Raw genomic sequence first — 24093 nt, 5'->3', positions numbered from 1 at the left:
ACAAAGTCCCTTGCCATGTAAAATGACATATTCCCAGGTTCTGGGATGGGACATGAACACCTTCGAGGCCATTATTCTGCCAGTCACACCAGACAGGAAACCAAGGTTAAGCATCAAAGTCAGTAGTAAGTCTAACATGCTCCTTCCTCTTTGACATGAAAGCTGACCTGGGCTTTCTTGCTATTTATAGCAAGAGAGGAGTACCCACCCATGGCAGGACTCAGGAGAGTACTTGCCACTCATCTCACTGTCAGGCCATTCTACCATCATCCCCTTTCAGACAGGTCCTCCAGAGGGGACATTATTGTCCAAGTTCACATTGAGGAGCTCAGTGGAGCTAGGATTGGAGCTCACATTTTTCTACCTCATGTCTCTTAGCCTGAGCTCCAGACTGGGAGTAGGGGAGGAAGTGGAAGTTTCCAGAACACCTGTTGTGCATTGAGTATCATCCTAGGCACTCATATCAGTTATTCATTTAATCCCTGCAGAAAGCTGGGAATCAGGGACTATCTTCTCTATTTTGCAAATAGAGGAACCAAGGTACAAATGGGTGGCTTAGGGTTCCAGGGCTCACCATCCTCCTTGAATCTCAGGACTCGGCCTGGGGTTGGTGACTTACACGGGATGTGCTCTTCCTGCTCTATTGCCCTGCAGAGCACGTGCTGCTCCTGGCCTGGGTCTCTGTGGGAACTGAGCCATCTCCCATGCTCACTGTGATTCCCCATTTTCTTTGTTACTAAGAGACTTGACAGATGGCCAAACTGTCCCATGTAGAATATCATCCAGGTTCATCCCTAATTTGTTGCCTCTTTTAAACTGTTTAAACTTTTAAACTGTGACCTGTTGGCAAGGCTAAAGAACTGGCTCTGCCAGGAGTAAAATGCTGCTGGGATGGAAGCCTTGAGCAGCAGGAATCATTTAGGAGGGTGACTTTTCTCTGCACTGACCCTCCCAATCCTGTGCCTTGTAGAATCCCCCAGCAATATCTACTCAACTTCATTTCTCTTTCCAGCCCTTGTGTATTAGTGAGGGTCTTCCAGAGAAACAGAAGCACAAAGACTTGGGAAGAAAGGGAGAAAGAGGTTTACTTTAAAGAATTAGCATAGTGGTTGTGGAGACTGGCAAGTCCAAACAGGCTAGCAATGTAGAACAGCAGGCTGGAGACCGGGGAAGAGCCAGTCTCGCAGTTCAAGTTCAAAGGCCCACTATTGGCAGAATTCCCCCTGGCCCAGCAGTCAGTCTTTGTTCTATTCAGGCCTTCACCTGATTAGATGGAGCCCACCCACACTGTGGAGGGCAATCTGCTTTAAGTCCACTGACTCAAGTGTTAATCTCATTCAAAAGCTACTCCACAGATATATCCAAAATTATGTTTGTCCATATAAATCTTGGCACTGTGGCCCAGACAAGTTGGCCTATAAAATTAACCATCAGTCCCTATGTAGAGGAGTCCTGTATTTTGCCTGTTTCTTCTTTGTACCAGGCAAGAGAATAACCAGGGAAACCCAGTCCCAAGCCCATTCTTTCTCCTACTTCTTCTAATTACTCCTCCCCCTCCTCCTCCTCTTCCTTCGTCTCCTTCTTTTTCTTCTTTCCCCTGCAATCTCTGTCTTTCTCTCCCTTTCTCTCCCCAACCCTCCCCCTCCTATATGTGTCTTTTGTTTTATTTCCTGCTTATTACACTGCCTTGGGGACAGCATAGTTTGAATTACAAAATTTGCATGAAGGATTATTTCCACATGAGCACCCATGTTTTCATATTTATGCAACTTTGCCAACTCCTCCTCCTTTGCATATTTATGACAACATCAAAATAACACTCAAATGCCTGATCTGTGCTAGACACATCACACTTCATCCAAGTTAATGCTCACTGTTGCTCTGGGGGCCCTGGCAGTGGGAAGAGCCTCCCCCAGGCACTGCTGCAAATCCATCACTCCTTCTGTGATGGCAGTGATACCAACAGCAGTGGATATCAGCCCAGTGTTGAGGAGAGGCATGGAGAAGATCATCACTGGACAGATGAAGAAACTGAGGGTCAGAGAGGTGATGTGACTTAGCCAAGATCCCACAGCCAGTCAGTGCTGGAGCTGGTTTTAAATCAGTTTCTCTTCCTTTAAAGGTGCTACTCATTTCATGCCACTGTACCATTCCTTTTGAAGCAAAATATTTCCTAATTGTTTCTTGAATAAAATGGGAAGGGGGAGCTCATTTTAAAATGAATGGTACTAACTCAGCAAGGCAGAAAGTTTCCCTGTGCTGTGGGAAGAGGTTGGGACCCCACCTGTGGTCCTCACTGAAATTATCTCCTTTACTCCCTCAAGACTCCAGCATGACTTGTAGACAGTAGAGTGGAATTCTTTTTTAACCACATAAAGGATGACTTAGGGTCAGCTTAACATCTTCTGAAGAGGCTTTTTTCTTGAATAAATATTGACTGTGCTCCTAGTAAGTGGCAAGTACCATCCTAGGCCCTGGGACTTTAGCAGTAAAGTAAATAGATGAAGCCCAGGCTCTCAGGAACTGGTATTCTAGTGGAGAGAGCTGGAAAGCAACAAAATAGATGCATAGAATATATATTATTTTATGTGGATTATGATCTCTTTTTTATAGCTATGCCCATCCATCCATCCATCTGTCCATCACTCAATCTGTTTGTCTCTCCATTCATCTATTGCTTTGTCTACCCATCCATCCATCTATTCATTCATCCATCAATCTACCTCTGTCTTTCCATCCATCCACCAGCCACCTCTGCACCCATCCATCTGTTCATCTGTCCATTTGTCCACTCATCATCTATCCATCCACTGTCCATAATCCATTTATCCATTCATCCATCTATCCATCCGTATAACCCATCCATCCATCCATTCATCTATTTACATGCATGCCTAGAAAGATTCCTAGAGTGTGCTTTGCCTAATGCTACTGATAATTATTTCTGGATAGTGGCACTTGGAATAATTAACAGCATTTTTGTGCTTTTTTGTATTATTTGAATTCCTTAAAATTAGCAGTATTTCTTAAAAATCAAGACAAGGAAAAACCAAACAATGGAAATCCATGCCAAGTCCAGTGTTGGTTAGGCAGAACAGGAAAGAGGGATAAGCAGGGGCTGCTGGCAAGCCTGGTCTTTCTGCTGCTGTCTTCTGCATGGACAGCTGGTCCCCACATTGCAGTTCATTTCAGTTTATAAAAGTGGCTCCAGATGGTTAAAGTGATGTGGCCTACACAGATGCTTTTGCTGTCACCACCTTCAGGAAGACTTGACCCAATTAATTGACCTGTATTGAGGATTATTAATCAGGAAATTTCATGGAGAGGGAGGTGGGAGGGGGGATCGGGATGGGGAATACGTGTAAATCTATTGCTGATTCATGTCAATGTATGACAAAACCCACTGAAAAAATAAATAAATTAATTAATTTAAAAAAAATAAATAAAGATGAAAAAAAAAAGGAAATTTCAGAGCTAGAAGGGCCATGGAAGTGTGCTGGTGGGTCCCCACATTCACCAGTGGGGTCCCAGTGGGATCCGGGAGTCTTCTGCCTCAAGAAGAGGTGAGTCTGCATAGTGTTGATGAAGTCAAGGTTTATCCTTCATTTATTCAACACACATCTGTTGATGTCTTTCTCTGTGCCAGGAAACAGGTTAAATGCTGGAGATAGAGATGTGATACTGATGCCATCCTAAACCTCACTGGAGAGATGTGTGAGAAATTGGACAGTTGAATTTGACACAAGAATTATTGAGTTGATTAAAACCAAAAAGAAAGCAGGGGAGAGGCATCTGTCCCATAATATGGGGTCAGGAAAGGCTTCTAGAAAAGCCTCTGTGTGTGTGTTAGTTGCTCAGTCATGTCTGACTGTGACTCCATGGACTATAGCCCACTAGACTCCTCTGTCCATGGAATTCTCTAGGCAAGAATACTGGAGTGGGTCGCCATGCCCTCCTCCAGATGATCTTCCCAATCCAGGAACTGAACCCAGGTCTCCTGCATCGCAGGCAGACTCTTTACCATCTGAGCCACCAGGGAAGCCCAGAAAAGCCAATATTGGTGTAGAAACCAAAAGAAGAGAACCAGACAAAGAAGCAGTTTGGGGAAGAATGTATTCTAGGCAGAAGGAAGCACATGGGTCATAAGGAAGGAGGCTTGGTATTAATAATAACAACTTTTCCAATTATTGCACTGAAAGTGTTGGTCAAGGCCATTGGCAGTCCCATGTTTCCAAACACCATGGTCAAGTCCCTGTCTTTGTCTTCCTTGACCTCGCTATAGCACTAGGTCCACAGCCCTTTTCTTCAATATGTTCCCTCCTTGGCTTCTAATACTGTGGACACCTGGTTCTCTCCCAGCCCTGGAGCGACTCCCTGACTACAATTTACTGAGCAGCCCAAGTGAAAGATGGTGGAGTCATCCTCCATCCTCATCTTTCAGTGAGCTTGTTGGCTCCACTATCACGGTGTCTCCCATGTCCCACCACTTCTCACCACCTCCCATCCACCACTCTGGTTCACCCGGCCAGCATCTCTCTCCTGAGATACCTCCCCTCTGCTTCTCCTCTTGTTGCAGGTGGTTCATGGTCTGTGTGTCATCCAAAGTAATCTTTAAAAAATGAAAATCAGCTCATGCCATTCCCACTGCTTAAATTCCTGCAATGACTTCTCATTTTCCCATAAAGACCAGCCAAATCCTCACTACAGTGAAAAGGCCCTTATGAGCTGGCCCCCTGCTACCCATCCCACTGGATCTCCTCGCACTCTGCTTCTCACACGGCCCATGCCAGTATAACTGGCCTCCTTTGCTCTCCATCAAACGTGCTCACCTAGAGGTCTCCCCCGACACCCATCGTAAACATCAGTCACCCCACCCATCACCCTCTGCTTCTTTATTCTGCTTTGTTTTCCATCCTGGCACCTAGGTACCACTACCTGATACAATGTTTGTAGACTTACCATCTGCCTCTTTAACCAGACTATGAGTCTTGTGAAGGCAGAGACTTTGTGTTACTTACTGCTTGGTCTCCAGTGCCTGAAACATGGTCTGGCACCCAGTAGGATTCCATCACAGTGTTGGTTGAATGAATAAATGTACTAATAATCTGGCATAGTGACCCACCAAACATGTCTTAAGTCCTAATTCCCAGAACCTATGAATATGACTTTTTATGACAAAAGAGACTTTGCAGTACATCAAGGCTATATATTGTCACCCTGCTTATTTAACTTATATGCAGAGTACATTTCATGTGAAATGCAGGGCTAGATGAAGCACAAGATTTCCAGGAGAAATATCAGTCACCTCAGATATGCAGATGACACCACCCTTATGGCAGAAAGTGAAGAGGATCTAAAGAGACTCTTGATGAAGGTAAAAGAGGAGAGTGAAAAAGCTGGCTTAAAACTCAATATTCAAAAAATGAAGATCATGGCATCCAGGGCCATCACTTCATGGCAAATAGATGGGGAAACAACGGAAATAATGAGAGACTTTATTTTCTTGGGCTCCAAAATCACTGCAGATGGTGACTGCAGCCATGTCATAGCTCTTCTCCCAGCTTGCTTCTTGGAAGAAAAGCTATGACCAACCTATACAGCATATTATAAAGCAGAGACATTACTTTACCATATAGTCAAAGGTCTGTATAGTCAAAGTGATGGTTTTTCCAGTAGTCATGTGTGGATGTGAGAATTGGACCATAGAGAAGGCTGAGTGCTGAAGAATTGATACTTTTGAACTGTGGTGTTGAAGAAGACTCTTGAGAGTCCCTTAAACTGTAAGAAGATCCAACCAGTCAATCCTAAAGGAAATCAGTCATTGGCAGGATTGATGCTGAAGCTGAAAACTCCAATACTTTGGCCACCTGATGAGAGGAGCCAACTCATTAGAAAAGACCCTGATACTGGGAAAGATAGAGGGCAGGAGGAGAAGGGGATGACAGAGGATGAGATGGTTGGATGGCATCACTGACTCAATGGACATGAGTTTGAGCAAGCTCTGGGAGATGATGATGGACAGGGAAGCCTGGTGTGCTGCAGTCCATGGGGTCACAAAGAGTCAGACATGACTGAGCAACTGAACAACAAGGACTTTGCAGATGTGATTAAGGATTTACAGATGGGGGCATTGTCCTTGATAATCCCAGTGGGTCCTAAATATAATGAGAAGTGTCCTTACAAGAAGGAAGCAGGACTTACAGCCTGAAGAGAAAGTGAAGACAGAAGCAGGGATTGGAGGATGCACTTTGAAGATGAAGGAAGGGGCCATAAGCCAAAGAATGCAGGCAGGCCTTGATGCTGGAAGAGGCCAGGCAAAGGATTCTCCCCTGGAGCCTCCAGAAGGAGCCAGCCCAGCTGACATTGACTTTGGCCCAATGACACTGATTTCAGACTTCTGGTCTCCAGAACCATAAGAGAACAAATGTGTGTTGTTTTAAGCGCTGAGTTTGGGCTGATTTGTTACAGCCACAATAGGAAATACATACAAATACAATAATAACAGCAACAACCATCAGCAACTTACTGAAGGACCATGATTTGTCAAGCAGTGCACTTAGATGTCTTGTAAATCAGAGTTCTTTTTAGGTGAAGATAAGAAGCGGCAGAGGATAAGATGGTTAGACAGCATCACTGACTCATTGGACATGAATTTGTGCAAACTCCAGGAGATGGTGAAGGACAGGGAAGCCTGGCTTGCTGCAGTCCATGGAGTCACAAAGAGTCAGATACAACTTTGCACCTGAACAACAGAAATTCATTTCAAACTAGTTTGAGTATAAAGGAAATATATCCATACCCTGACTGTCCCCCATAAAATCAGGGCTGAGCTCTGGGGGTTCAAAAGTCAAAGGACATTCTGTGGGTCTCTCCCATTCTCCACCTCTCTTCCATTTCTTTGTGTCCACTAATTAGCTTCTTCCACACAAGAAGGGACATGGCAGCTGACAGCCCTGAGCTAATGGCCTCTCAGCATCCAGTGGCCCTGACTTTGCTGTATAAAGGGCTTTTCTCTCCTGGGTTTGCTGTGTAAGAACCCAGGGAAGGTCTCTGGTTGACCAGGTGGCCAAGCATGCCCACCCTGTTACTAGGAGATGTAGTTTGCCTTCTTAGCACAGACCAGTTTTACCCATCACAGCTCGTCTTGTCTTCACAAAACCTTTGACCTCCAAAATGCTAATAATCCCTTGTGCAGATGACGAAGCCAAGGTTCAGAGAGAAAGGCACTTCCCAAGGACACACAGTTCTGTGCAGTGGGGCTGGAAGCTACACATTTTGGGAAGTGTAGAGCTACCTGCATGCTTTCTTTTTTTCTAGCATTTTTTGGGGAAATACTTTGAGATTCACAAGAAGTTGCAAAAGTAGTGTGGAGAGTTCCAGCACCTGGTTCCGTGTTTCACTGTGTCACCCAGTGGTTTCATCTTACAGGATCCTAGTACGATATCAAAACCAGGAAGTTGACATGGATATAAAATGCATGTTTACTTCTGTGTATCTTATCACATGTATCTGTATAACTTATCACATGTAGTTTAGTATGACACCACAATTAAGATGTAGAACTGTTCGGCTGCACAAGATTTGTTTGTGTTACCCCTTTATAGTTTATCCACTCCTCCCTGTATCCCTCGGGCTTCCCAGGTGGTGCTCGTGGTAAAGAACCTGCCTGCCAATGCAGGAGACATAAAAGATGCAGGTTTGATCTCTAGGTTGGGAAGATCCCCTGGAGGAGGAAATGGCAACCCACTCCATTATTCTTGCCTGGAGAATTCCATGGGCAGAGGAGCCTGGCGGGCTACAGTCCATGGGGTCACAAAGAGTCAGACACGACTGAAGTGACTTAGCATGCAGCACACCGCATCCCTAACTCCTGGCCACTTCTGCTCTGTTCTCCATCCCTACGTTCTGTCAACTCTGGTTATTCACTTGGAATCATACAGGATGTGAGCGTGGACCCTGGCTCTTTCCAGGCAGTGGAAAGCCCTAGGGATCCATCTGGTTCTTTCACTGGAGACTGGTATCCCGTGGCATGGCCATAGCACAGTTTCTTTAACCATCCGCTGCTTTAGGGCCCTTTCAGTTGTTTCCAGAGCCTGTGCTGTTCCCTCTGAGCCCTATCGCCTCACGGAACATGAGTAGGAGGAGAAATTACTAATTGGCCTGGCTGCAGGCCAGGGCTGTAACTATGATGAGTGAGTTACACTCTATCCAGGAGGGTAGCTGGAAGGGATGGATGAAGGCTTAAGGAATGTCATAGGGAGCCAAGGCTACTGACCATAGATTTTCTTGACAGCTTTGTAAATTTGGGGACATGTTTTCAAGACTGAGCTACTAAAATATTTATCTCCCTGGGACAAAAAGTCCTAAGACCGCGATCCAGTCAACCCTGCTGTTCATCAAGGTGGGAGCCATGAGGCTCTGAGTCCCTGCATTCACTCCTCCAGGAGCTGAGACTGGCGTCGTACCTGTCAAAGCTGACGATGCTGCCGGGGGGCACGCTGCGCCGGCTTCTGACCGTGGCTCTGCCCGCAGCCTCACAGGCCGAGCTGCTGGCCGTGCTGGACTCCGTGGGCCAGAAGCATCAAGACCATGCGGTGGAGAACGATGGCGGTGGAGTGCAGGCTGATCTGGGCAGGAGAGGGTGAGTGCAGGGTCAGCTGCCCTTGGAAAATGAGGTCCCAGTAGAGAGAACAGATGGGGGTGGTGAGCCGGACCGTGGGACACAAGCACACGCCTTCCCAGGGGAACGTCCTCACTCAAGGAGCAGACAGCATCCAGGGGTGTCATCATGAATCCTGGAAGTCGTGGCCAGCCCAAGGGTTTTGTCCACAGCTTCTCTTTTCATCACCAGTTCACTTCCCAATAGGATCTTAAGACAGTAATTTCCCTTGGGCTATAAATATGCCATATACACAAGTAAATGCATAAGGGAAAAAGGCAAAGAAACACCATGGTTCTATCAACTGGAGAAACCGGCTATTAACATTTTGTTACAATTCTTTCTCCAGAATGGGTTTGTCTGCTGGCTTGTATTAGTGTGTGCGGTATGTGTGTGTGTGCGTGTGCGCTTGAGCACACATGTATAGGAATCCCAGTATATACAGCCTTACCTCCTGCTTTTCAGAACCTTATAGCAGAGGCAAATTTACTTATTACCTTTCAGCTCTTGTCCACGTGCAAACGTCTTCCTAAATATCTATTTCAACTCTTTCTGCTATTTTTATTAACAATTTAAGATTCATGCTTTTCCCAGTTATAGAAACATCTCCATAGATGTTATTTTTCATAGCTGCTTATTATTCTACTGAAGTGTGTAGCATAGTGTATGTAATTGTTACTCTATCGCTGAACATTTAGTCTGGGTTCATTTTTCCTCAATTATGGATAAGGCTGCATAGATACTTTAGGGTCAAGTTACAGGTGTGCAGTTTGTCAGTTAGGGTCTGTATTAAGGAAAGGCATGAAGGGGGACCTTGGATAAGGTGAGTATAGGGCAGTCAGCGGTGCCACTTGAGAGCAGAATTTGTTAGGGGTGAGGCTGCAAGGAAAGCCATGACCAACCTGGAAAGTGCTGAAGGCCAGGCAGCAAAGCCCAGTCCTCAACCAGGATCCACAGGAGGGTAGTGAAGGGCGTCTTGACACCCGTGAGTCTGTGGAAATGGCATGACTGTGTGGACACGTGTGTATGCAAGTTATTTTCCCTGACTTGTAAAGGCGTCCCTGACTCACAAAGGCAAGATGTGCAGCAGAGGGCTAAGAGTAGGGTTGGGGTGCAAGGAAGGATGGGAGTGTGAGAACAGCTGTAGGGGAGGGGAGGGAGTCTGCAGGGGCTGGGAAGAGCAAGCATTCCTAGAGCTGGAGGCACCCAGCACAGGGGCCAGGGGCTGGATGTGAGTGTGGTGATGGGACTGGGGGTGTGGGCGTGGTCAGGGCTGGTGTGGGCGTGGTCAAGGCTGGGTGTGGGCGTGGTCAGGACTGGTGTGGGCGTGGTCAGAGAGTTTCCTGTTTCAGCCTGCTTTCTCTAGTGCAATCAACACACAAACGGCAGGTACTGGTGGTAACCCTGGAGCAGGACCCTGAATGGTCACAGCCTGGCCCAGCGTGGGTGAGGGTTCTTCACCACTCCCCGCTCTGCCCTCCCCGCGGCCCCTCTCAGCACCCACCCCCACCCCACCCCCCACCGCCCCATAACTGCGCAGTGTGAACCAGCAGAGGCAGAGTATGAACTGGGCCAGAGCCAGGCACCAGTGGACACTCGATCCTGTAGTGACTTGACTTGAACCCAAGCCCGTGGACATCTCACTCCCCCTGTTGTGTTCACTGCCCCTTCTTCAGGTGAGAATCACGTGGCACTCAGGCTCCCTGCCTTACCCACCTTCTAAGCTTCCATTTTACCCTGTTAATCTTCTTATTCATGTATTTATAAAACATGTATGAGCTCCTAGTATGTCCACTGTCTTAGGCACAGGTGTAGGTGGGAGAGTAAGGGACAGTCCTGCCGCCCGGAACGTCCACTCTGGGGGAGATGGACCACACACAAGCCAGTGCAGAGAGCTCTTTGCTTCCAGAATCTTCCATGCATTCAACTGCTGGGATGCTCAGACTCAGCTCAAGTGTCCCCACATCTCAGCAGCCTCCCTCTATCTATCTGACCAATGTCACGTGCTACCTGTCTGTGACCCCTGGACTGGGGACCCTTTGGGGCAGAGATTGTGTCTTGACTTGGCCAGCGAGATGCTTGAACAGTGTTCACAGAGTGAGTGAGCGAGCAAATGTGACTACTCTTGGGGTTTTTCCTGTCAGCCAAACAAAGGTCATACTGAAGGAAGGAGTTCCCAGAGGTCTTTTTAGGATTATGCATCACTTGAAGGTTCTGTTCTTTTTGAAAATACAAGAATGTCCCTTCTTGCCTTCAGGAAACACCAGGGCTGGTGGCAAGCCTTAGAGAGCAAACTTCGAGGAGAACTGATAAACAGAGGATTAGAGAAGATGCTCTGGGCCCAGAAGAGGAAGGAGAGGTAATGAGGGGATCTGTTCAGGTGGGCTGCAGAGGTTGTCAGCCAGGGTGCCCATGAGCCCGGAAGGGGTGGGGGAGGCGACCGCGAAGTGTGTTACTGCGGACACACCACACTCCTTCCCTCAAGACAACAGTCTTTATTTGAAGTGGGCTTAGTTTATGTTTCTTTCAAGGGAGAGCATGAACACAGAGCCATACTACCAAAATGGGCTTAGTTTAAAGTGAAGTAAATCAGACAGAAAGACAAATATCAAATGATAGCACTTATATGTGGAGTTTTAAAAAAAATAATACAAATGAACTTACTTGTATAACAGAAATAGATTCACAGCCTTAGAAAACAAGCTTATGGAACCAAAGTAGAAAGAGGCGGGGAGGGATAAATTAGGAATATGGGATTAACAGATACAGACTACTATATATAAAATAGATAAGCAACAAGGATTTACTGTATAGCTCAGGGAACTATAGTCAATATCTTGTAATAACCTATAATGGAAAAGAATCTGAAAAACAATACATATACAAAACTGAATCACTTTGCTTTACACTTGAAATAAACACAATATTGTAAATAAACTATCCTTCAATTTTTTTTTTTTAAAGCAAAGTGAGCTTAGTCTAGGAGCTGAAGATAAGCTGCCTGCTATCAGTGGGAGAATGTTCTATCATTTATTAGCATTTTAATTGCAGTACTTATTTTAACTAATGGCTCTTTTTAAATGGAACCTCATTAGGAGAATTATTCCTTACAAAGGCTTAGATTTTATAGTTTACGAAGTCCTTTCCCATCTTGTTGCACTGAGCCTCCCCGCTTCCGGAAAGTGGGAGAAATACCATGGTCACGTTTACCAGCTCGGGGAGGTCACAAGAAGAGAAAGACCCCCACTGATGAAAAGTGGCCGTGGGATTTGGGGGCACTGAACCAACCCCTCTATTTCCCTGAGCTTCCAGGCCACTGCTCTTTTCACTCTATTGAGTACCTTTCTCTTTGAGCTGCGGTGACGGCACACCTGGAGGGCAGAGGGAAATTGGAGGCAGGGTGGTTTTAGATTGCTGCAGACAACAGACGCAGGAACTCGTGTGTTTCCCACTAGAAATTTGGTAAAAGAGTAACATGAGTGACGAGAGTTATGTTAACCCGTTTGAAAGTAACAGGTTAAAAAGTGATAACCAAAATGTACTGTGGAAACAGTGATGCCCACGGGACGTGGCTGAGTCCTGCACCTTCCAGAAGTTCTCAGGGTGAAGCTGCAGGGACCAAGCCTCCCAAAGAGTCCATGATAAAAGTCTCAGAGCCGTTGATAAAGGGCTGGATATCAGAATTTAGTCCCAGAGGAATTAGATCAGGGTATTGAGCCCAAACCAAGAAAATTAAATTCAGGCCATATAAAGGGAAAGCGCTCCACTAAGGACTGGAAGTCAGGGTCCTAGAGTAGGATGAGGTTGGGAGAGCAAAGGCATTCCTGGGCTGCAGTGATGTCAGTGGGCGAGTACAGATCAGGAGGACCCTGGGCCCATGGTGCTGGACCACCATACCTGCCTTTTCTCTGCCTCAAGGCGCTGTGGACGGATGGTGGGAGGAGCAGAGACTGTGAGCCAGAGGGAGCTGGTGGAGCTGTCTTTGAATCCTTGCTCAGATGACACAGCTGCCAGGGCAGGCGTTCATGGTGACGGGGTTGGAACCTCAAAGCCACGTCTCTTCAGGAAGGGCCCATGAGCCTACCAGTCAGTATGTCAGCCCGCAGTGACACGACCTTGTCCTGCTCTGCTTGGGCAAAGGACCCTGTGGCTTTCAGGTCATATAGGGCTCTCGGAGGGAGTCAGAGCCACTTTCAAGGGCAGCTGGGACTGAGGGACCGGACCGCTCACGGGCAGGATTCCAGCAATCCTTTTATAGATATTCTCCCAGTGTGTCGCTCTGTTCTACTTCAGACACATTTTACCTAACTTCTAACTGTTGCCTTACACTCAGATGTTACAAGCCTGCCTTTAGTGTGAGGCCTACAGGCAGTGGCATCCTGGACAATGTATCCCAATTGTCTGGGGGGAGACGGGGAAGCTCTGACTTGTAGCATCTGTCAGTTTCCATGGCGTGAAACACCCCCACCCTGGCTGATCCCAGGCTGACAGCAGGCTCACCAAACTGGAGAAGTGAACAGTTATGAGTCAGAGTGAGCCGTCTGCAGCCGCCCCTGCCGTGGGCTTCAGCTAATCTCAGGGGCCACCCTGGCAACCCCAGAGAAAACCCTTTAAAGTGACACTTGACTGGGGACCCAGGGACCAAGAGGGGGGTTTCCTGGAGAACTCTGTTGGCACACTCAGGAGAGTCAGTTGCCAAAAAAATGTCCAGTCTGATTTTCTGTTCTCTCTTTAGCATATTAAAGAAGACGCGTCCCCCTTTCAGAGAAAGAGTGATATTCTCTGGAAAAGGAAGTTGGCCACACCTGTCCCTGGAGTCCATTGACGAACTGACCCCGGTGTCCATTGTAGGGGCAGAAGCTGTTGATCTATTAAACACGGGTGAAAAGCTCTTTATCTTCAGAAATCCAAAGGAGCCCGAGATCTCACTGCATGTTCCTCCCAGGAAGAAGAAGAAGAACTTTCTGAATGCCAAGAAGGCTGCATGGGCCTTGGGCATGAACTAGCCGAAAAGAAAGTTTCTAGAGTCTGAAGACACAAAGATTTGTTTTCTCCTGCCCATCTGCGTGTGTCTGTTTATTATGTACAACTCGCAGGTATCGATTGTACATGAAGAAGACTGACACATCTCTAACCCTCCCCCTCTCCCACCATGACTTTCGAGGACTCAGTTCAGTCTGGTCCCGTGAATTCCCAGATGGCCCGTTCCCTTTAGCATCACAGGGGACATGAAGAGACAGGGGACCACCCCATGAACCCTCACTGCTTTCAGTCCCAGCTCACTGAGGATCTGGGGGAGACCCCTCCCAACCCCCAGTTCACATCCCCGAAACACCTGACTGAATTGTGGGCTGTGTGTCAAAAGGCAAGGCTCTCAGTTCTTGCATTGTGTTTGTTACATATTCTATCTTTATCAAGGGAACTTTTGATTAATAAATGCATTTTAGATAAAGCTACTCTCAAGGGAGATTCATTTTTGCTATCTGTAGGAACCATTTATTTACTTATTTTTGATGTTTATTTTTTTTAACTTTTTATTTTGTATTGGAGTATAGGAAGGCATGGCAACCCACTCCAGTATTCTTGCCTGGAGAATTCCATGGACAGAGGAGCCTTGTGAGATACATACTGTCCATGGGGTTGCAAAAAATCAGACACAACTGAAGCGACTTAGCATACGTGCGTAGCCAACTATGAAGAAAGACATGGCAATCCACCCCAGTATTCTTGCCTGGAAAATCCCATGGACAGGGGAGTCTGGTGGGCTACAGTCTGTGGGGTCACAAATGAGTTGGACATGACTTATCAACTCAACAACAAATAGCCAATTTACAATGTTGTGATGGTTTCAGATGGACAGCAAAGGGACTCAGCCATACCTGTACGTGTATCCATTCTCCCCCAAACTCCGCTCCCATCCAGGCTGTCACATGACATTGAGCAGAGTTCCCTGGGCTACACAGTAGGTCCTTGTTGGGTATCCATCTTAAATATAGCCGTGTGTGCATGTCGATCCCAAACTTCCTAACTGTCCCTTCCCCTTGTCCTTCCCTGCTACAACCATAAGTTCGTTTGTTGCTTTCTGTAGGAACCATTTATGTTTAGTCCCTTCTTGGGTTTTGGCCCTATATTGTGATGTTCGATGGAGATTTGCCCTTCATCATTCCAGGTGCCTGAAGAGGTGCCAGCCACTGGGCTGCACCATCTCCAACTGAAATCAGGAAACCCAGAGGCTTGAGGTCATAAAGCCAATAAGTAACTAAGTCAGGACTCACTGAAGATTTTACGGCCCCAAACTCTCGTCCCTTCTCCTGGACTCGGTAAATGGACACATGCTTGCCCTCGCGTGTCTGCCAGCAAGCTGACTGCACACAGGTCCTTGTCTTTCACAACGTGCTTTCCTGAAGCTCTCCATCCTCACAGTGGTGGTTGGATGAGCATTTCTGAGAACCAGGCAAAGAATACAGTTAGAATCGTATTAGGTCTACAGTTACCAGGGGTCTTTCCTGACGGTGGGAAATGATCGGGCAGGGAGTCGTGTCACCAGCAAGAGGAAGAAAAGGGATCCCAATGATGAAGCATCTTTTACAAGAGAATCGCTTCTATGAATAGACCCTTCCAGCAACTTGAATCCACTTATTAATCCTTGATGATACCCAGCAGGTAGGGATAACTACTCCCATTTTACACCCAGGGAAGCTGAGAGTCAGAACATTTAAGCTTCTGGCAATCACACCACCTGTAAAGGAGGAATCCTCACTTTGAACCCAAGTCTCCTAACTTTCAGACCTTACCTGCCTGGAGACTCTGCATTGCCTTTGGCAACCTAAAGGCCAAGTGTTTGGCCAAATATTTATTTATTTAGCTTCAGCAGGTCTTAGTTGCAGCAGGCAGGATCTTCCTTGCAGCATGCAAACAGTTACTTGCAGCACGTGGGCTCTAGTGCCCTGACCAAGGATTGAACCAGGGTCCCCTGCTTTGGGAGTGCAGAGTCTTAGCCACTGGATCACTGGGGAGACCCCCTGAAAGTCAAGTCTTATTTGCAGTTTTCCCATGGGCACCATGCAGCATGGTGATCAGGGACATTTACTGGGGGTGACGCTTCTTCCAGGGAACTCTGTGGACCCTTATAGTGGCTGCCAGTTGACCACATCACTGCTTTAGTGGATATGCACAAGTAAGCAGTTAAAATGCAGGAGAGAAAAGTGAATGGGGTCAGTTTTCCTATCAGAAGATCAGGTGAGCAGAGAGGAGAGAAAGCGCAGTGAGTTTCACAGACAGGGTAGTGAAATGGAAAAGGCATGGTCTTTGGTATAAGCCAACACAGTTCAGATCTTGCTCTATTGCCTGTGAGCTGTGTGTCCTGGGTGAGTCACCTGACCTTTCTGAACCTCATTTTCTTCATCAACAAAGGGATAATGAGATTATAAGAATTAGATGAAACCGAATCTGTGAAGCGCTTGGTGGTGGTGTAGGCCTGCCACATCTATGTCCTTCTGTATTCTTTGAAGGTGATCTGTTTCCTTTTCTAATAATTTCCTGATTCTAGCACTCAGCTGGAATTATGCATGACTGAAAGTAGATTGCACACAAAGATTTGAAAAAATATCTCAAAATTATGGGCTGAAGGCTGAATGAATAAGCTATTAGCAACAACAGGAGGTGTTCAAACTGTTCAACGTACAACATTTGAACCTAGTAATAACTCCCTATGTTAATAGACAGAGAAAGACTAACTATTGGTTTAAGTTCTCTCAACTCACTGCATGAGAAATATGAAGACATGATGGGAAAGCTTGTGCTTCTGAAATCAGGTAGATCAGGTTTAAATATTGGCTCGATAACTTTTGAGCAAGTCACTTGACCACTCTGAACCTTAGTCCCATTATCTGGAAAGCAGAGGTCCTAATACCTACCTTAGGGTAAGGATGTCACAAAGAGTGAAGATATCACATATCATATAAAATGTTAGCATACAGTAAAATGTTGGTGTGCAATAGTGCATCTTATTTATTCTATTTTTACATATTCACAAAATTGACTTTTATGTTTCCTTTCATTCCTGTTTCCACCCTAGGTAAAGACAGGGACCCTCCCAGAAGGGCTGCATCTGCCACAATATATGGAAGGCTATCCATGAGAGGCTGCCATGAGAGCCAGACTTCAACAGTATGTGAACTGTGAACTTCCAGATGTTCAAGCTGGATTTAGAAAAGGCAGAGGAACTGGAGATCAAATTGCCAACATAAGTCTGATCATTGAAAAAGCAAGAGAGTTCCAGAAAAACATCTGTTTTATTGACTATGCCAAAGCCTTTGACTGTGTGGATCACAACAAACCGTGGAAAATTCTTCAAGAGATGGGAATACCAGACCTCCTGGCCTGCCTCCTGAGAAATCTGTATGCAGGTCAAGAAGCAACAGTTAGAACTGGACATGGAACAACAGACTGGTTCCAAATCAAGAAAGGAGTATGTTAAGGCTGTATATTGTCACCCTGCTTATTTAACTTCTATGCAGATTACATCTGGTGGAGGCAATGGCAACCCACTCCAGTCCTCTTGCCTGGAAAATCCCATGGACGGAGGAGCCTGGTGGGCTACAGTCCATGGGGTCTTGAAGAGTCGGACACAACTGAGTGCCTTCACTTTCACTTTCCACTTTCATGCATTGGAGAAGGAAATGGCAACCCACTGTAGTATTCTTGCCTGGCAAATTGCATGGACAGAGGAGCCTAGTGGGCTATAGTCCATGGGATCACAGAGAGTCAGACATGACTGAGCATGCACACACACACATGAAAGCCTTGCTGTGGGAATTTGGGAGTGAGATCCAACCTGACAGGATATTTGGGAACAGCTTGGAGCTTATGACTCCAAATATTTACCTCCAGACTGGACTTCTTCTTGGGCTCCAGACCCTTTTGTCACAGATGCCTGTCCAACCCTGAACCCACTGGCTTCCTAGAAAACCTGTTCCACTACAGAGGTCCCCTCTCTGAGTGGATGGGACCAAGCCAGAAACCTGCAAGTCATCCTAGACATCTTCTTGTTTCTCAGTCCCCCAAATATGATGACCAGATCTTGCTGATTGTACTACCGCCTTAGCACAGTGGTATAACCTGTGCCCTCCCTCTCCCCTCCATTCCTGTCTCTCCCAGATGGTGCCAGCATCCTCTCTTCTGGGTTGGCTGCAACCAGTCTGTTCTATGGTAGCCATATCTAAGTCACTGCCTTGCCGAAAAACTTCCAAAAGACTTCCAAAAACTTTTCATTACTTACAAGACCTCCATGAATTGTCCTCTTATAGCCTTCCTATCTGTGTCTATAAGGGAAGTCTTTACTTTCCAAGGAGCCATTGAGTGGTAACGAAACACAAAGAAGAAAGTGAATCTGGATTTCCATTCTGGATCTGCCATTTACTATGTGGCTCTAAAGAAGCCACCTAACTTGTTTTTCCTTTCTTATAATAGCTTTATCTGGTTTTGGTATTAAGGTAATGCTGATCTCAGAATGATTTAGGAAGTGTTTCCTCTGCTTGTACTATCTGGAAGTGATTATGGAGAATTGGATCACTTCTTCCTCGAATAATAATAATCATATGGAATAGTTTCCAGTGAGTCCATCTGGATCTAGTGCCTTCTGTTTTGGAAGGCAAGAAATTATTGATTTAAGGACTTCAATAGATATAAACCAGTTTAGATAGTCTTTTACTTCTTGTGTGAGTTTTGGTACTGTGTGTCTATCCAGAAACTGGTCCATTTCATATAAGTTATCAAATATGCAGCATAAAGTTTTGGAAAATACTTGTTTGTCTTCCTTTTAATATACATGAGAATAGTTGTGATGACCATACTTTCATTTCTGATTCATAATAGCTTATTCTTTTTCTGTCCCTTGATTAACATAACTACATATATAGCAATTTCACTGATCTTCTTCAAGAACCAGAACTTATATAAGAGCCTCATTTTCTTGATCTTTTATTGTCCTATTTTTAATTTCCTTGACTTATGTTTAAATTTTAGTATTTCTGTTTTTCTGATTTTTTTCTATTTAAGCTTAAATGGCAGTCTCTTGCAGCCCCCTATGGTCCCCTCACCTCTAATTTCTTCTTTTCCAGGAGAAACTTTTAGTTCTTTAGCTGTTTCTTGTGGCATCAACTTTTATATTCTTAGGAACATACTGCAACTTCTCAGTGCTGTATTATTGAGAATATATATTGACCTTCTATTATAGCAATGAGAATTTAGCTCTCCTAGATACACACACATGTAAACACACATACACAGGTAAACATACACATCCTTCCACTCCAGTTATCTGATGTAATTAAAACACAATTTTCACTAAATATTCAGCATTTTTATTAATAGCATTTCATTTGAAGTTGAGCCATGTAGTGAATTTTAATTACATTTCCTTTTTCTGTGTAACTTTTTGTTTTCCCTAGAGTTAATAATTGGCTAGAAACTGTAGTTATGGCTAAAAATGACTCCTTATCTTTTGGAGAAACATACTGAAATATTTATGAAAGAACTTATGTGATGTTAGAGATTTGCTTCAAGATAATATGGAAGGGCTTACTGGCCATGGGGGAGTAACAGACTGAATTTAAACTCCCAACTTCAACTGGAGAACTCGACAAAATACAGGAGAGAACTATTTTCAGACACTGGGCAACAGGCCGCATGGGACTGCGATATTAGAAAGAAGGGAAGTAAATGAAGGAAGCTTCATGCCAGAGGGAGTTTTAAGGCTGCAGATCAGGGAGGGGAACCCAGGGCCCAGCAGTATCCTGAGGTGAGGAGACAGAGAATGGAAATCAAGGAGGCTGAAGCAAGTGGGATTTATAAGGCAGAATGTGGAGGGGAGACATAGAGTGGGGGAGAGAAAGAGAGAGAGGGCAAGTTAGTATCAATGGAAGGGCTCCCTTGAGTCTGTCTGAATACTGAGCCCTGTGTACATGAGGAGAAACTGTCAGCAAGGAGAACGAACCACCAGAAAAAGTAGTTTTCAAACAATTCCCAAAGCTCACCAAGGACTGGGAATATTTTCCATTCCCACTAGCCCGAGTGTGATGCATCGGCTGGTCTTCTGATGGATCTTGCTTTGGTAATGGGAAAAAATTAACTGCTCTGGGCCCATCATAGCAAAGCTTAAAAGCAAGTCTCAACAAATCTATAGAGACAGAGAGTAGATTAATATTTGCCTGGAATCATGAGAGATGGGCAGGAGCATGGGGAGTATGGAGGGTGGTGGCTATTGGGTACATTTTGGGGTAGTGAGAATTTTCTAATGTGATTTTCTAGCTGTGATTGCATAACTCTGTAAATATACTACAAACACAAGGAACTGTACGCTTTCAGTGGATGAGCTTTATGGTATGTAAATTTTATCTTGATAAAGCCATTAAAAAGATTCAAAAAATAAAGAAGAAAAGGAGCTTCAGACAATTTAAACTGATCCCAAGTGACTTAACAGCATGACAAAACACAGCGCAAAGCCACTTAAAGGAATGCAAGATACTCCAGTGCCCAATAGGCATAAAGTCACCGGTGTCTGGCATCCAATTAAAAATACCAGGCATGCAAAGCAACAAGAATATAAGGTCCATAAACATGAAAAAACAAAACAAAACACCCATCCAATTGAAACTGTATTAGAAATGACAGATAGGAAAGTATTAGCATATGAGAACATTAAATCAGCTATTATACATTCCCTGTATGTTCAAAATGAAGGAGAAAATATGAGCGTGATGGGAGAAGTAGAAGATATAAAAGTGTCTGGCAACTTTTGGATTCAGATCTGACATGTAAAGTGCTTAGAAGTCAGAACTTCTCTCTCTCCAACAGGAAGAAAAGCTGAAAAAACTGAAAGCCAATGTCTTTTCTGGGGCCCCTCAGAGAACTGAAGTCACAGGACAAACTCCCACCCTGAAATCTGAAGAGACAGGCCAACTGAGAGAGTCCCAGCAAGACCCAAGACTTAGACAGATTCTGTGTAAAGGGATTGGTTTTGTTGTTCAGTCGCTTGGTCCTGTCTGACTCTTTGCTACCCCATGGCCTGCAGCACGCCAGGCTTCCCTGTCCTCCACTATCTCCCAGAGTTTGCTCAAACTCATGTCCATTGAATTGGTGATGCCGTTCAACCATCTCCTCTGCTATCCTCTTCTCCTCCTGCCCTGAATCTTTCCCAGCATCAGGATCTTTTCCGATGAGTCAGCTCTTCTCATCAGGTGGCCAGAGTATTGGAGCTTCAGCTTCAGCATCAGCCCTTCCAGTGAATATTCAGAGTTGCTTTCCTTTAGGAAAAAGATGGAGACAGATATTCCATGCATGTCAGCACTAATCAAAGAAAGAAAGAAAGAAAAGAAAAGGCTGTAGTTATACAAGGAAGCAAATCAGACTTCAGAACAAAGGAAATTATCATGGATGAAGAAGATAATACATACTAATAAATGGGTCAGTTGTTCAGGAAAATAAAGCAATCCTAAATATGTATGCACCTAACAATAAAGTATCAAAATACATGAGGCAAAAAGTGATAGAACTACAAGGAGAAATATTCCATCTAACAGCAGCTGCATACACATCCTTCTCAAGTTCACATGCAAAATTCACAAACATAGACCACATTCTGGGCCATAAAGCATAACTGAAAAAAATCCAAAAGAAAAGGAATTATACAAAGTATGTTGTCATATCACAGTGTAACTATACTAAAAATCAAAAACAGAGAGAGGGCTGGAAAGCCTCATAAGTATTTGGTATTGAAAAACACACTTCTAAATAACACATGGGTCAAAAAGAAGTCTCAAGGAAAATTTTTAAAATACTTTGGGTTGAACGAAAATGAAAATGCAACTTGAAAAATGTATGGATGCAGCACAAACAGTATGTAAGGGAAAATGTATACCATTAAATGCATACAGTAGAAAAGACAAAAGATCTGAAATCAGTCATCTAAGTTTCTCCATTATAAAGCTGGAGCAAGAAGAGCATTGTATGAGACAGACTCAAATTTGAGGCTCTGTGTTGCCCCTGATGAGCTGTGGGACGCTAGACTAGCTTCTCAACCTTCATACTACTGATTTTATTCATCTGTACAGCAAGGATATGAAATAGTACCCATCTCATGGTTGTTGAAATGATGAAAAGAGAAAGTCAACTCCCAATGAAGTATGAAGTGTTAGTCACTCAGTTGTGTCTGATTCTTTGTGACTCCATGGACTGTACCTGGGCAGGCTCCTCTGTCCATGGGATTTTCCCAGGCAAGAATACTGGAGTGGGTTTTCATTCTCTTCTCCAAGGGATCTTCCCAACTCAGGGACTGAACCCAGGTCTCCTGCATTGCATGCAAATTCTTTACCATCTGAGCCATCAAGCCTTCTGAGCCAACTCCCAATGCCCAGCGCATATTAAGGGTCTAACAAATGATGACTGACTGTGTTGTTATTGATGTCTTTGTGGCAGTACAGCCTAATATAAACATTCTATATTTCATTCAGTTTTACTGTTGTTATTCAGTTGTTTAGTGGTGTTGATGAATAGTTAGGAGAGCTTTAACAAATATAAATAAGTAAAAAAAAATGCAGACTTATGGGAGATAACAGTGTTTAACATTTAATCAATGTCTGTTCAGTAAAGGAATTAGTGAAACAAGAAAGAAAGAAATGAAAGAGGGAGGGAGAGAGGGAAGGAAAGAGGAAGGAAAGAAGGAGCCTTGTTTTGCAAGTGATTATGTAGAAATAATAAAAAAAAAAATAAAGGCCTTGAGAAAGTAAAGCAAAATGTTAAAATTACTTGCCCCCGGAGAATTGATTACAGATGATTTTCTTTTATTTTTCCTTTGTGCTTCTCAATAGCTCCAAAATTTGTTAAAATGAATCTCTATTGCCTTTGTAATCAGATAAGAGCAGAGAATGATACCTAAAATCAGAGATTTGGTATAAAGAACATGATTTTCATTATTTGCCTTCTAATCATATTCCTGGTTTAGAAGTATCTAAAACCCACTTCACATAACAATAATGAACCATAAAATCAACCTTCCTTACCAGTTTTTCTACTGTGCTATGATTGGGTAGATTTGAGTGATCAGCAGACACTCGTGATTTCGGTTAGAGATTGAGTTCTGCTGCATGTAACAGGAATAAAAGGCTTTAGTGAGGTAAATAAGATAGAAGTTTAGTTTTTTCTCACACAACACACACTCTAGAAGTGGCATCCAAGCTGGGACAGAAGTTCCACAATGTCACCAATGCCATCTTTCTGCTCAAGCCATCCTAGGTGCATGGCTTCTATCCTCACGATTATCTCATGGTCCCAGGATAGCTGCTGCAACTCCAGTCATCACATCTTCATTCTAGGCTGTGAGAAGGAGGAAGAAGAAGAGCGAAATGTACCAACTGTGGCAGCTCACTTTAAAAAACTTTTCTAAAAGCCCCACTTCTTAAGGTCTGCTGGCAAATTACTGGCCTGAATTAAGTCATATGACCACCCCAGTTACAAGGGTGGATGTGAAATGTCATTTTGAAACTGGCTTTCTCCAAACTGGGCTTCCCAAGTGGCCCAGTTGGTAAAGAACCTGACTGCCATTGAGGGAGACATAAAAGACGTGGATTCAATTCCTGGGTCAGGAAGATCCCCTGGAGAAGGAAATGGCAACCCAGTATTCTCACTTGGGAAATCCCATGGACAAAGGAGCCTGGTGGGCTCATGAATAGTGGGACATGACTAAGCACACACGGAGAAGAAGTTAAATAGGAAAGGAGAAAAGGTTTGGGTGGGCAACTCAAAATCTCTGCCAAATTCTTGTGTGGCCAATGGGAGACCAGATATAGTTGAGAATTTTCTTACGGGGAAAAAAAAGCTAAGGCTTCTGTGTGCCATTTCTTCTACGGACATTCTCATTTACTCCTCAAAACTCTTTAGACTCAGCATTGGATATTACTATTCCCATTTACCTCTGGAAACTGGGACTCAGAGTAAATTTGTCCATGAGACTTCACCCAGCTTTGCAAATTCCATCTGGGTTTCTAACTTGGGTGTCTCTGACTCCAGAGCCCATGTCTTTCCTCTGCACCATTCTGACTCCTCTGGTCTGCAAATGGAGTCACCATTCACTTATTCTTTCAACCGTTGGTAAGTGCACTGGGTAATGGCACATAGTGGATACCTAGTGAATATTTGTCCAATGAATGAATAAGTGCCTGCCTCATGGGGAGGAGCTCATTGTCTTCTTGGTGAGTGGGATGCTCAGACGGGAAGGGAACTCAGGCTTGAAGAATCGTAGTGCAGATGGGAAGATGAGGTGAAGAAGTTCCAGGGGAGAAGGGTCAGGGTGACGGGGGGGTCCTGAAGACAGGGCTGGACGTGTCTCAAAACTCAGTGTCCTTGGGGAGAAACAAGCTGGGGGCTCAGTCGGCATC

At 44.7% G+C, this 24093-nt stretch overlaps 1 protein-coding gene across 3 annotated transcripts in view; it reads left to right on the top strand.

Annotated features, from left to right (window-relative positions):
- The window catches only part of EVC2 (EvC ciliary complex subunit 2), a 154570-nt gene extending 140455 nt beyond the window's left edge, over nucleotides 1–14115 (top strand). For 2 of the 3 annotated variants that reach the window (XM_043906207.1, XM_043906209.1), the window contains exons 20-22: nucleotides 8445–8641; nucleotides 10917–11018; nucleotides 13395–14115. In XM_043906207.1, coding sequence (XP_043762142.1) covers nucleotides 8445–8641; nucleotides 10917–11018; nucleotides 13395–13665 — 570 coding nt within the window. In that variant the 3' untranslated portion in view covers nucleotides 13666–14115. Of the gene's footprint in view, nucleotides 1–8444; nucleotides 8642–10916; nucleotides 11019–12577; nucleotides 13362–13394 lie in introns of those variants that run through there. The other variant, XM_043906208.1, reaches the window with a different exon arrangement.
- The last annotated feature ends 9978 nt before the right edge of the window (nucleotides 14116–24093 follow it).

The sequence above is a fragment of the Cervus elaphus genome, chromosome 6 (assembly GCF_910594005.1).
Source record: "Cervus elaphus chromosome 6, mCerEla1.1, whole genome shotgun sequence".
NCBI lineage: Eukaryota > Metazoa > Chordata > Mammalia > Artiodactyla > Cervidae > Cervus > Cervus elaphus.
The sequence above is the reverse complement of the archived record's forward strand: the minus strand, read 5'-3'. Positions and strand labels throughout refer to the sequence as shown.